The sequence below is a fragment of the Lemur catta genome, chromosome X (assembly GCF_020740605.2).
Source record: "Lemur catta isolate mLemCat1 chromosome X, mLemCat1.pri, whole genome shotgun sequence".
NCBI classification, from domain to species: Eukaryota; Metazoa; Chordata; class Mammalia; order Primates; family Lemuridae; genus Lemur; species Lemur catta.
This window is the reverse complement of record NC_059155.1, coordinates 66,332,926-66,347,350: the sequence shown is the minus strand read 5'-3', so window position 1 is coordinate 66,347,350 and position 14,425 is coordinate 66,332,926. Positions and strand designations below refer to the sequence as shown.

The following is a 14,425-nucleotide window of genomic DNA, read 5'->3' as shown; positions in this document are numbered from 1 at the left end:
TAGAATGAATAGCATTTTGTAAATTCAAGCCATACTAATATTGCATTAAGAGCAAGGCATTTGCTCTGAAATTACTACAGGCCATAATGGAAACCAGACACTAATGCTTTAAGAAGTAACTAGCTGAAATTGAATGAAATAATCACCCAATCCATAAAGCATTTATAAGATTTACCATAAAGCCCAGGTAATTTTTTTACTGAGGAGAAATAATTCTTTCTTATTGTCCTAAACATCAAATGCCATCACATCATAAAAATAAAATATGGCATATGCATCATTCCATTTTGTTTATCCATTTATTCATATGATACATATTCACTTTACCCTATAGTAATGAAAACATTATGTTTGTCTTCCAATGTTGTTTAATCAACAAGGCTCAACATGTTCCCTGGTGAGATCATAGCCAAAAATCAATCCAGCCTAAGCAGAGGGTTAGAAAGGTCTGGGTTCTGTAACATGCTATTGCTGTTGCTGCTGCCTTCACACTCCCGACTTCATCCCAGCATGATGGAAAGACTGGTTCTACTTTGACCATCATGTAGTTCTTGAAGCAAGGGGGTCTGTGGCATGAACCAGTGAGCTTATTGGACAGTTCTAATCTGCTCTCTCACCTACATTTTGCTCTAATTCTTCTTTTTCTTTCCTTTTGTATGTCTTTCCTTCTTCCACATATCATACCCTGCTCATCAACACCTCAAATGATGAACCACTGGAGGCTCAGGTAGGAAAGGAGACCACCCCTAGTTTCTATCCCACTGGATACTATTGTAGAAAAGCATGACCAATTTAGAGTTGGAAAATGTCTCCAACTCATGTGTTTCTCTTAGTAACCAGTTTTAAATTTCCAATCATAAGGCGCACACTTGTAAGTACAAGTGCAAACTTCACGAACACAAAGTATTTTAAGTCTTCCATCAAAGCACCAGTGTTTGCACAGTAGAGATGCTTTTACATCCTGAAAGCAACATTTGCTAATTTCTATTGCACTGAGGTTGACAAACACCACTGTGTTGCATAAATAGGCTGACACCCCAATACCTGGAGTATTTTGAAAAATAGTTGTGAAATCTACAGGTTCTGGCTCCAGTCCTGATTCCTCCATAAAGTTTCAGGCAAATTGTATGCAATTTTCTTTCTTTCTCTTAATCCCCACTTCCCATGTCATTCTATATCCAATCTAAGATACCAGCAACTATTTCACCCATATTTTATGTGCTAGTAGGAATGAAAAAATCCTTCCCATTAAATTATTTCATCATTAATTTTAAGTTGCAGTCCAACTTCAGAGATACTAGTCTTGAAAAAAATGTGGATCTTAGAATCAAATAGATGCAATGTTGTAATAGCTCAGCACCTGACTGACTACTCCACTGTTCTTTAATTGTGTTACTATATGTGTGGACATTGTTCTCTAACACTTTGTGATCTGATTATTTTGTAACTTCATTGTGCATCTACTGCCACAGTTGTAAGCACATTGGAGGCTATAAAGTTATCATTACTGCTTATATGATAAAAGAGATTTGAAGAAATTGTTATTGCAAAAATGCAGTTACTGTCAAAAATTTTAAATACATAGTCAAAATAATTTGCTTTTTTAACTTTACATATTTTGGGGAGCTAAACTTGCAAGCATTCAAATAATGTTCAACAGACTTAAACCTAAGGTGTGAAACTATTAGAATTCTAGAAGAAAATGTGGGAAAAACTCTTATAGACATTGGCCTAGGCAAAGAATTTATGAACAAGACCCCAAAGGCAATCACAGCAACAACAAAAATAAATAAATAGGACCTGATCAAATTAAAAAGCTTCTGCACAGCCAAAGAAACTGTCATGAGAGCAAACAGACAACCTACAGAATGGGAAAAAAATTTTCACATGCTACACATCTGATAAAGGGCTGATAACTAGAATCTATTTAGAACTCAGGAAAATCAGCAAGAAAAAAATCAAACAACCCTATCAAAAAGTGGGCAAAAGACATGAATAGAAACTTTTCAAAAGAAGACAGAAGAATGGCCAAAAAACATGAAAAAATGCTCAACATCTATAATCATCAGGGAAATGCAAATCAAAACCACAATGACATATCACTTATCTCTAGCGAGAATGGCCTTTATACAAAAGTCCCAAAACAATGAATGCTGTTGTGGATGCGGAGAGACAGGAACACTCATACACTGCTGGTGGGACTGCAAACTAGTGCAACCCATGTGGAAAGCAATATGGAGATAACTTAAACAGATACAAGTAGAACTACCATTTGATCCAGCAATCCCATTATTGGGCATCTACCCAAAAGAACAAAAGACATTCTATAAAAAAGACATCTGCACTCGAATGTTTATAACGGTGCAATTCACAATTGCAAAGATGTGGAAACAACCCAAGTGTCCATCAATTCATGAGTGGATTAATAAAATGTGGTATATGTATACCACGGAGTACTACTCAGCTATAAGAAATAACGGTGATATAGCACCTCTTATATTTTCCTGGATAGAGCGGGAACCCATTCTATTAAGTGAAGTATCCCAAGAATGGAAAACTAAGCACCACATGTACTCACCATCAAATTGGTTTCACTGATCATCACCTAAGAGCACATTAAGGAATAACATTAATCGGGTGTCGGGCAGATGTGTGTGGGGGAGGGGATGGGTGTATACATACATAATGAGTGTGATGCGCACTGTCTAGGGGATGGACATGCTTGAAGCTCTGACTCGGCGGCAGGGGGAGGGCAAGGGCAATATACGTAACCTAAACTTTTGTACCCCCATAATATGCTGAAATAAAAAAAAACAAAAAATAAAAATAAATAAAAAAATAAAGATCAAAATCAGAAAAAAAATAATGTTCAAATTGGTCATTTGGAGAGTCATCATGCACATCTGTCCAAAACAAATTCCCTGAGCTTCTACTGTGTGAAAACTACTGTACTAGAGTCTCTGAGATACAAGGATGAATTAAATTTGATCTCCATCCTCAAGGACTTCACATTCTGGTTGGAAAAATGGAACTGGTAAATGAAAGAGTGATAAAAGCCACAAGAAGATTATTGATAAAGTGTTATGTGATTCAGAGAAAGAAGAGATGACACTGGTTTAGGGAACCAGAGAAACATTCACAATTGAAGTGTCCCTGAACTTGAGACTTGGAGAATAAACAGGAAGGATTCCGAGAAATAGACATAGGGTAGGGGGGATGCACCTACCAGGCAGAGGGAACTACTTGGTTAAAGACCGGAAGGCTTAAAAGCACTGTGAATGGCAATTGTTTAGTTTTAGGGCATGGAATGGGATAGTGGGAAAGACAGTTTGGAAGAAGACAGAAGAGAACTTGAAAAAGCAGACGAAGGCATGGGTATCTATTTTTTCCTTATGCAATGTACAGTCATTGCAGGTTCTGCTATTGCTGCAATTGTGGTAGATTTCATGGAAATACATCTGACAACTAAGATGCATTTAATAGACACCTGTATTGGGTCGAATTGTGTCTCTCAAAATGATATGTTCAAGTCCTAACCCCTAGCATCTGTGAATACGACCTTATTTGGAAATAGAGTCTTTGTAGATATAATCAAATTAAAGATAGGCAAGACTGGAGCAGGGTGAGTTCTTTATAAAAAGAAAGAAATTTGGACACAAACAGAGACACAGCAGGACAATGCCATGCGATGGCAGAGGCAGAGATTAGAGCGTTGCAGCTGGAGGCCAAGGAACTCCAAGGGTTGCCTGCAACCACTAGAAGGTGGGAAGAGGCAAGGAAGAATCCTCCCCTTGAGCTGTCAGAGGGAGGGTGGCCATGCCAAAACCTTGATTTCAGACTCCTGGCCTCCAGAACTGAGAGACAATAAATTTCTCTTATTTTGTGCTTTCCAAGTTTGTGGTAATTTGTTACGGCAGCCCTAGTGAACTAACACAACACCTTTTAAATAGTGCTTTTCTTGGCTATTCTTTGTAAGGGTGATTAAAATCTACAACATTAGGACCACTGTATAATGCCGGATCAGGGAGAGCTACAACAGGAGTGGGAAGCAGCCCTGGATGGTAGAGATTCTCTGAGGTTCTAGTTCCTTCCAATTTCATCCATCTTTTATATTTGGCTTCTGCAAAAGATTTAATTTTAAGAAAGATTCTTGTTTTAAAATTACAAAACATGAGGATATAAAAACCCTGATCTAGTAGTTTTTATATGAAATATACAGAGATACTCACCTCAACATGTTGGCAGGTTTGGATGAGTTTAGCCAAAAGGGTCTCCAGTTCCGTGTTCCTCTTAATAAGGTTGGTGAGGTTACTCTCTAAGTTTTGCTGTTCAAAAAAGAGAGGAAAAATATTATTCTGCATACTTTTATACTTTAGTATACACAAGATTACTCATACTCAGGAAAAACCGATATTTTTCAGAAACCTCAATGAAATCAATGCAATTTCAAGTATTTATAGATTTAAACTGGATTTTCAAAATTCGCATTTAAAAGAACCTTTCAGAAAACATTCAACTTTATTCTTTTTGTTCCTGTTTCTCACACTAACTCAGGGATATTTAACTGAATAATTAGTTATAGGTCACGAACTAGGGAGAAAGGAGGTAAATGGATTTCTATTCCTTTACTTGAATCAGAACCGACAATAATAATGATGAAAATATTTCCACATCAAATCAACTGCTATTGCATTTTTAGGATTTATCCTTTTTTGGGCAAGCTGAGGTTAATCCCTTGGAGAAAGGTTTGAATTGTTCAGCTATTGCTGACAATATGGTCATTTATAGACATTTATAAATCTTCATCACACACACATTTACTCAGTCATAGTACAGTCAGCCCTCCGTATTCGTGAGTTCTTTGTCAATTCAACCAACCGTGGATCAAAAATATTCAGAGAAACAAATGGATGGTTGCATCTGTACTGAATGTATAGACTTTCTTTCTTGTCATTATTCCCAAACAATACAGTATAACAACTATTTCCATAGCATTTACATTGTACTAGGTATTCTAAGTAACCTAGAGCTGATTTAAAGTATACAGGAGGATGTGCGCAGGTTATATGCAAATACTGCACCATTTTATATCAGGGACTGGAGCATCCTTGGATTTTGGTATCTGAGGTAGGTCCTGGAACCAATCTCCCACAGATACCACAGGACAACTGTACATTTTATTGTTCATGCTTCTGTTCTTTGTTTATCAATGGCAGATCAAATTTCCTTGAGCACTATGTTTATTCATCAAATTTCAAATTCCCTGGAATGATTATTTAATCCTATTTTCAACCACAATAACCCTCTCTTCTGGGTAAGACTTGGTAAGATTTCTCCATTCCTTCTTATTTCACATGCTCTTCATTTACACCATTCATTCATTTATTTATGCATTCACACAAGTACTTTTTAAGCTTCTACTATAAGCCAGACGCTGGGAGAGATACTGAGAAAGCAAAAATAAAAGTATCTACTTCCTATTCAACTGTGCAACTGGGAGAGAGATGCTGTGAGAGAGAGAAGGGGAAGAGTTGATGGCTGTTAGCAGAGAGTTTCCAAGAGGACCATGTTTTGGATGGGCAAGAATTTTTTTTTGGTAAACAAGAGTGGGAATTTCTTGGGAAGATGGAATGGAGGTGGAGGTGAGCATGTGGAAGAGTCCTCCAAGGGCAGGGAATAGAACAATGTCATATGCCAAGATCAGGGCGGTATGAGAGGGCAAAGGATTAGGCAAACTATGAGTATTAATGTATAGATAGTTCCACAAATACAGCAAAGATATGGAGCAACAGGAAATTTCATGGAAAAGAGAATAGACCTCAGATTTGTAATGCCACCTGAGAAAGAGGATTTCAAGAGTATGAGGGATTTTGAAAATTAACAGTTTCATAAAGGTGATGATATTTCATTATGCTGTGAAATTTATGAAAATTTTAGCTCATTCTACATTTCTAAATTTTTTTATTTAGAAAGGTACATTAAGGAAAAGTTATCACTTAACTCCAGGAAAAGACTCACTTTTATCTAATGCTTCAAATGCATATGTCAGAAGCAGAAATCTCTGGTTATTTTTAAAACAAGTTAAGTTTCTTAATCTTGTGTTTATCCTGTTGCCTTTTTTTCATTTCAATGACTGCATTTTCATTTCCAGTAGGTTTTTTATTACATTTCCCTTTTCTTGTTGAATTTTTTTCTGTTCCTGTTCCAAAGATGCAATTCTCTCCTTCAGAATTTCAAGAGAACTAAACATATTCACTTATTCTTAAGCTCTTTTGAGAAAAGGCAATTCCATATTTCCTTGTGTTTGCTTAATGTTTCTCAAGGATGTGATTTTATCCTGTGTCTTGTAATTTTTGTCTATCAGTTCATCTGATGCAAACTTTGTTCCTTGTGCTGTGATTTGGGGAATGACATAGCCCAGCCAGGCGAGGTGCACACTCTGAGGTTAGAGCTTGAGGTTCTTTCTCCAAAGAAGGCTCTCCCACAAGGCACCCATGTGTAATAGAGGCACAGATCCTGGTTTGGGCCTCTGTTTCCTTCCATGAGAGTTCTGCGTCTCACTTCAATCCCAGAAAAAGTGTGAGGTAACCTTTGAGCCCAGTGTGTGCATGGGGGATCTTGGTCTCCAGGTGTGTGGGGCTCCTGCCACATGCAGTGTACAATACCCCATGTGTCCCCCTGAAGTCCCCACCGCCTCATCTCATCTTCACTTGTTGGGAGCAGCCGAGTTTCAGTCTCCCCTCACCACTCTGCACTTTCTTTCATTTCTGGTCCTTGGACACTTTCCACTTATGTTTAAGCTTGATTATGTATTCTTTAGAATACATTTTAGAATATTTTATCTATAATTTTCATGTGTTCAGAATTCAGTGGGAGATTTTGTGCATATTTCATCTGGACTGGAAAACCAACAAGAAATCTTCAATTTTGTCTTTGAAACACTCAAAACATTTCAAATATGACAATTTTATCTTTATTTATTTATTTGAGACAGGGCCTCACTCTATCACCCTGGCTAGAGTGCAGTGGCATCATCACAGCTCACTGTAGCCTCAAATTCCTGGGCTCGAGTGATCCTCCTGCCTCAGCCTCCTGAGTAGCTGGGACTACAGGTGCACACCACCATGCAGGGCTAATTAAAAAACATTTTTTGTAGAGATGGGGGGTCTTGCTATGTTGCCCAGGCTGGTCTCAAACTCCTGGCTTCAAGCAACCCTCCCACCTCAGTCCCTCAAAGTGCTGGGATTACAGGCATAAGCCACTGTACCCAGCCATCAAATTATGACAATTTCAAAGGAGAAAAATAATTGATTCTCACTTAAAGGATGGGATACAACAGAAGGCTGGAGAGTCAGAGAATGAGCCAGATAGCGATTTAAGTGCAACTTAATGATCTCATGGTTGCATTAAAGAAAAACTTGCTTTCAAAGCTCTTACCAACAACAACAACAATAGTAACAAAGCCAAAAGTTTTTCTATTGTTTGGACTAAATGAACTCCAACTACTAATCACTTTATGGTTGGACACTAGAGGATAATTTTGAGGCATTCCATTATTCAATGTCCTTGATTTAGATATGACTATTATAAGGTATATTTGTTAACTTCTTTTGGTGTGTTAATACTAGGGAATCCTTTTACTTTCCTTTTTGGCTGACCCTTCACAGCAGGAAATTTCTAGGGAAATACATCATTTAACTGTTTATAGTTCAATTGTCATAAGTATGATTTTCCTAAAGCTAGTCAGTAAAAGAAGGCCAAATAAATTCAATCCAACACATTTAGATTTTACAAACATCTGCTTGCTTCCTCCTCCCTTTATTAAGTATGCATCATGTATAAAATCTGTTTCTAATCAACTAATACATAGACTAAAACCTGTGGTTTAAACACATTGACCTATCTAGATCCTTTGGGGTTATTCAAATTTAAATAGTACAAGTGTTACTGAAGTCCGCAAAGAATTACTGAGTCAGTTAGAAGTATAATAAAGGGAAATTAAGTTGGGGGAGACTTGTTTCCAAGTGGTACCAAAGGGGCTGACAACACTTTTGAAGAGAACCTGAGTAATGGGAAGGTAACAAAATCCAGTCCTCAATGAGCCATGCGTCCATAAGCTTCCGCTACAGGGACTTCTCTGAAGGTTTTCTGGAATTTCACTCTATCACTAACATCCTGTGTGGTGGTCAGTAGGTTCTATAACCTCTTGATTTTGATTGTGCTTTGTGCAAAAGAGAGGTAATATTTTTTAGTGGAATAGTCTTGGGACTAAGTATATATAAGTATCTGCACTTCCCTATGGAGATCTAAAAAATTCTACAGAGTACAAAAAAATTCATTTTAGTTTCCTATTCTCACCTTAAAAACTTCAATGCATTTATACCTTCTTATTCAAGTCAAGTTTTGTAGAACTCCAAGGAGGCAGGCATGAGTGACCACATATGCAGAGTGAGGAGACAGGGCTACCACCCCAGCTGGACTCTCTTGGACAATTGACTGGATGTGTCTTAGGCTCAGTTTCCTCATCCATAATGTGTGGATGATGATAAATCTACCTCTCTATACTATTGTTAAGATCAAATGAGAAAATAAACACACACACCACAGAACTATACAAATGTTTGTTGAAATTATGAATTCTAGGATAAAACATTTAGTTTGGACTTGCACTAGAGGGGCTCAACCCTGTGCCCTGGCAGACACGATTCTCAAGCTTGCTGATGGCTTTTTCCTGCAAACACCTATGCCTTTCTGCCCCAGGGGTTTACCCAGCCCCAGGCAGGGCAGGCTGGTGTGGCTGGGGAGCAGAAGGGGAGGCTGGTGCCCCTGGGAGTGGCCCTCAACCAGCAGCTACTGGCAATTGGTGGATGAACAGCTCAGCTTTCTCACTTGCTCGGTTGGGATCACGCTGAGCCATGTTCTACAAAATCTCCCACAGGGCTCCATTGGGAGGGAGCATGTGGGTCCACAGCAACAACCTGCTCATTAACACGCCCTTTTTCCTCTTCCTTCCTTTCCCTGTTGGCTTCCCCTCTCTCTTCCAGGTGCTTCCTGAATCACCTCCCAATTCAAATTCTCAGTCAGAGGCTGCTTCTGAAAGAACTCACCTAAGATCGTTTCCACAGACATCCTAACCCATTCTTTTTGAGTATTCCTTCCCATGAGGAAAGCCAAATTATAAAAGATTTTATTGCTTTAGAAATATATTTGCAAATACAAGAGATTATTTTCTCTCTTCCCCCATCTCCCTTCTTTCTGACTTTTTCTAGAGGTCACATATCCTCCAAATTTCAGGCTGTAGACCAGCACTGTCAATGGAAACATAATGTGTGCCACAACTGTGAGTCACATTTTAAATTTTCTAGTAGTCACATTTAAAAAAGTAGATACAAGGATTGATTTTAATAATGTCATTTCAACATTAACCAATATTTGAAAATTGATGAGATATTTTACATTCTTTTTCTTTCTTTTTACCAAATCTTTGGAATCTGATACCTGTTTTACATGTATAACATGTCTCAACTCAAACCAGCCACATTTCAAATACTCAGCAGTTACATGTGGTTGGTGGCTACCATATTGATCAGCGCAACACTAGAGTCTAGAAGAGGGGCTGGCATATTTTTGCTATAGAATGCCATGTAATAAATACTTCAGGCTTTATTGGCTATATGCTCTCTGTTATAAGGACTCAGTGCTGGTGTTTTAGCATGAAAACAGCCATAGCCAATATGTAAATGAGTGGGCAGGGCTGTGTTCAATAAAACTTTATTCATAAAAACAGGTGATGTGATGAGCGAGAGTTGGCCCCTATCTGTTGCTTGCCAATCCTCAGTCTAGAAGATAAAAACCAAAATGGTGACATTTTCTGGGCTACTGGTACACACTTGCTCCTGTTAAACACTAACATGTATCCCAAACCTTTTATGTAAGTCTGAAATAGACACCATTCTATGAGTTCCAGGAAGATTTCTTTCTATGCAAGCTACTGAGAGGACTTTTACTTATGGCTAGAAAGCTTAGCTTGACAGAACTCACAAGAATCTGAAGAAAATTAAACCTCATTTGACTTATAGACATTTTGATTTAAGGAGCACAATGGTTAAAGCACACAGAGACTGGTGCCAGTTTGCCTGGGTTCAAATCCTAGCTCTTAACCTCTGTGCCTCAGTTTCCTCATGAGGCTGTCAAGGTAATGAAAGGAGGAGATACTGCAAGCCCTTGGAAGAGCACCTGGCTCATGGTGTGTTCTATCAGTGCTTGTTAAATGAAAGAAAGAACTTGTTTTTCAAGTTTGGAGGTTAGACTGATTTTAAAAATTTTAATTTGTAATGCTTACACCACCACCAAATGAAAAGCATGCCCATACAGTTCATAAACTATTTAAACCATAACCAAATTAAAAGCATGCCCACACATTTCATAAGTTATTTCTGCCACAGATTTTCAATTTAGTAGCACATAGCTACAAGAATATGCTTCCCCCGAAGATTACATTTTCTGAAAACACTGAACCCAGTTTGCTCAATTTTCTCACGATATTGTTTAATGTCCGAATTCCCATCTAGGCTGCAGGTCTCTGTTTTAGACTTAAGTATATGTATTTCTAAAAGTTGCATAAGGTCCTAAATCTCTATGAATGCTAATGCTACTATTTGATGTCATCTTGTCTATGAAGCCCTCCTCATCTCCTAGTCTGAATGGGTAATTCCTTTTCCTTTAGTGCCCAGTATTACTCATAGTTCCATTTTCCCTACTTCCCCCACTCCCATGCTGTGCTCATGCCCTCCTGAGCAAGCTGTTTTGCATATCCAAGCTTGTTCTTGGGCCTGGGCACGGGCACATGCTCCTCCCTCTGCCTGGAATGCATCTGCATGGCAGAAAATAATTCTACTACCAAAAAGAGAGCATAACAAAACCATAGTATGCATTGAGTACTTGCTGTATACCCATCATTGCTTAGTCCCTGTCTACTATACACCCTTAAATATTCACTGTGGGAACAATTAGCACGGAAAATTCAATATTCACTGGGCAACCCTTCTGAAATATAATGCAGTAAATCAACTATTAGTTAGTTACCTTAGTAACTACTATAGATTGTTAAAACACCTTCTACGCTTTAGGGCTTTTCTCATTGGTAGAGTTGAGTCTGATCCCAAGAAGAGGGCCTTGACAGTTTAGAAGTGTTCTCAAGAAATGTTATATAACTCCATCCAGATCACAAGATATCTGGATGGCAAATATAACATTGTTGAACAAATTTTTATAAACACGGGTTTATAGAAATAAGAGATAGTCTAGCAATTATCATTGACACATCTGTTTCAAATTCTATCCAAACTCAAAGTCAAGTTGCTCCCAGCCTGAATTCATTACCTCTTCCCCAGGTGATTTTTTCACAGTGCTCTTATTCTGTGAGGGGAAAGGATGTGCTAACAGTCATTGTCGAGAAGGATAAGGTTTTATTAAGTGTGCTACCACTTGTTGAAATTCAATACTACCCTCCCAGTGCTACCACCAAAGATGAGGACTACAAATAATTCAAGATGATCCTTTTAAAGGTAACAATGCAAGTGGGCAGATTTAATTTCTTAATATTAAGCCAAAGATTGGGTATAGGTCAAATTTGTGAAAGACAAAGGTGTAAAGCATGTTGCTTAAAGAATGAGGCTTCTCTACCTACTTTATGCAAAAAGGGTGATTAATTGCTCCTATCATTTTTAATGCATACATTTTGAATGCATTTTCATAGAGCCATAGTCAACCTGCTTCATGTTATATAGTTTCTAGTGAGGCTTGAGTTGATAATTTAACAGTCCACAGTGGGACAGCTGATTTTACCCTGATTTCAGTATGAGCCTTTACACACCGATGTGGACACCGGCAGAGAATAGTAAATCCAACTTAACAGATGAGCTTTGTACTTCTACACACAGCAATACCCAATCAAACAGCAAGGTAAGCAGACAAATGCCCCTAATTTTAGCCTTTGGAGACCTGTACCTAAGAGTCAGATTGCAGAGAATTAATGACTTGTCATTGAGCACTACTATTAAAATGTATGCCGGAAACAGGAGATTTTAGTAATTCCTTTTGGGTTTGCCCAAGCCTTAAAGAATGCTTGCTCTTATTCCGAAGTCAATACTTCAGAATGTCTTTAAAGTATAATATTAGGTCTGGATACCTTTCAAGGCAAACACAGATCTGGCTTGTTTCATTCCATAACATTCAAAGTGACATTCAGCAACTGCATTCAGAGCCCTGACACCCAACACCACCACTCCAGTGTGATCAGGATATGGACACGTCAAGTTTCTTCTAAGAAACTTTAATCACAATCCTTAATATGAAAACACACCCGTATTAACACATGTCACCTGCATAAAAGCATAAATTCTTTGTATGTAACTAAACTCTTAAGATGTTTTAATTACGTTGCAGGAGTCTGAGGCTATCTTCAGGTTTGACTGACGACAGACTGCAAATACATGTAATTTATGTTGGTTTAATGTTTTAATGCCTTTTTTCGTTGGTTATAATAGTATTTCCAAATGCCCTGGCAAGACAGGCCACTCAGGGAACTTCAAAAACCTAATAAAACACAATCTACATACAAATTTAAGTCTAGTGTTCCATAGACGACAATTTAAGTCATTTTGATATGTGATACCATATTTACCTTGTCAGATTTTATTTGAAATTTCTATATTAACACCACAGAATCTGCTCCATATATTTATAAATTCCATCATCAGGAGTTCAGTGTTTATGTTTCTAATCTGGTAGTCAATAATATACCAAGAACAATTTTTAAAATACTGTTTATGATCTAGAAGAGCTTTCAAATTTTAATGGTGGTAAATAGCTATCTTAGTATAGTTATATTCTTTTAGTTGTAATTTTAGCAGAGCCAACAACAACTAGTCATTTCCAGGTATTAGAGATGTGAATGGCCTTTTTTTGTTCACTCCTCCTCCCCCAGCCCCATTTCTGCCTATAATAAGAGAGGTGAGCAACCGACCAATAAATATATTTGTCAGTTTTGAAAATTGATATCAAATGAAGCTGTACTACTAGGAGCCTTTGAAATCCTCTAACTTAAAAATAATGATCTCAGTTGCAAAATTTATGGTTGGAGAGAAATGTTTCTAAGAATATGTCTATAACTTTTATCAGTGGAACTTATAGGAGGCATTTTGTAAGCTTACAAATAGGTATAAGAGCCAGGGACAGTTCAGTTGGACAGCTCTCCTGATGCCCTCTCTGCTCATTTGCCTCTGTTCAACTTCTGAATCCTTCTCAACACAGTACTCTGGGCTGCCACGGCATATTAAGAGAGGCAACCCACTTGTCAGTTAAGAATGATCTGATGAAGGGAATTTCAGAACTTATGGGAATATTGTGAAACAGACTTATAGTAGTTGATTATTTTTGCTCAAATGAAAACTTTTGGATTGGGAATATATTTAATCTTCTAAACCAGATGTTGGCAAACTACGGCCCAATGGCCAAGTCCTTCCGGCTACCTGTTTTTATACGGCTTTCCAGCTAAGAATGGTTTTCACATTTTTAAATAATATTTTAGAAATCAAAAGAAGAATAAAATTTTGTGACACATGAAAAGTATATGAAATTCAGGCCAGGTGAGGTGGCTCACGCCTGTAATTCTAGCACCCTGGGAGGCCAAGGCAGGAGGATTGCTTGAGGCTAGGAGTTCAAGACAAGCCTCAGCAACATAGTGAGTCCTCATCTCTACAAAAAGTTAAAAAGTTAGCCAGGTGTGGTGTCGGGCACCTGTAGTCCCAGTTACTCAGGAGGCTGAGGCAGGAGGATCACTTGAGCCCAGGACTTTGAGGTTGCAGTGAGCTATAATAACACCACTGCACTCTAGTCTAGGCAGATTCTGTTCCAAAAAAAAAAAAAAAAAAGAGAGAGAGAGAGAGAAAGACAAGTACATGAAATTCAAATTTCTGTGTTCATGAACTTTTATTGGAACACAGACACTCCCATTCTTTTATGTCATCTACTGTCTACTGCTGCTACAATAACAGAGTTTTGTGCTACAATGGCAGAGTTGAGTACTTGCACTATGAATACTAAAATATTTGCTACCTGGCCATTTATAGAAAATTGCTCTCCTTATTAATAAAAATAACTTTCTTTCTTTTTTATAATCTAAGTACTTTTTATTAATTTATATATAGCATTTTTCCTCTTGGTCCAAACCATTTTAAAATTTCAATATAATTCAATTCACTTAACATTTTCAACCCCTATTAGGGGAGTATAGGAGTATGCCTCAAATTCCAATCCTTCAGGTACCCAAAATTCTAGATTCTTTTTTTCAGCCACCAAAATCATTTTTAACTTATAACAGAAAAAAGTAGCTTTAAATTCTGGGTAAAATGCAATGGCTGAA

The 14,425-nt window shown here is 37.7% G+C and overlaps 1 protein-coding gene across 2 annotated transcripts in view; it reads right to left on the bottom strand.

Moving 5' to 3' along the window:
* Positions 1–14,425, bottom strand: part of MID1 (midline 1) — a 158,905-nt gene that overhangs the window by 65,673 nt on the left and 78,807 nt on the right. For both annotated transcript variants that reach the window (XM_045538570.1, XM_045538571.1), the window contains exon 3: positions 4,230–4,325. In XM_045538570.1, coding sequence (XP_045394526.1) covers positions 4,230–4,325 — 96 coding nt within the window. The remainder of the gene's footprint in view (positions 1–4,229; positions 4,326–14,425) is intronic.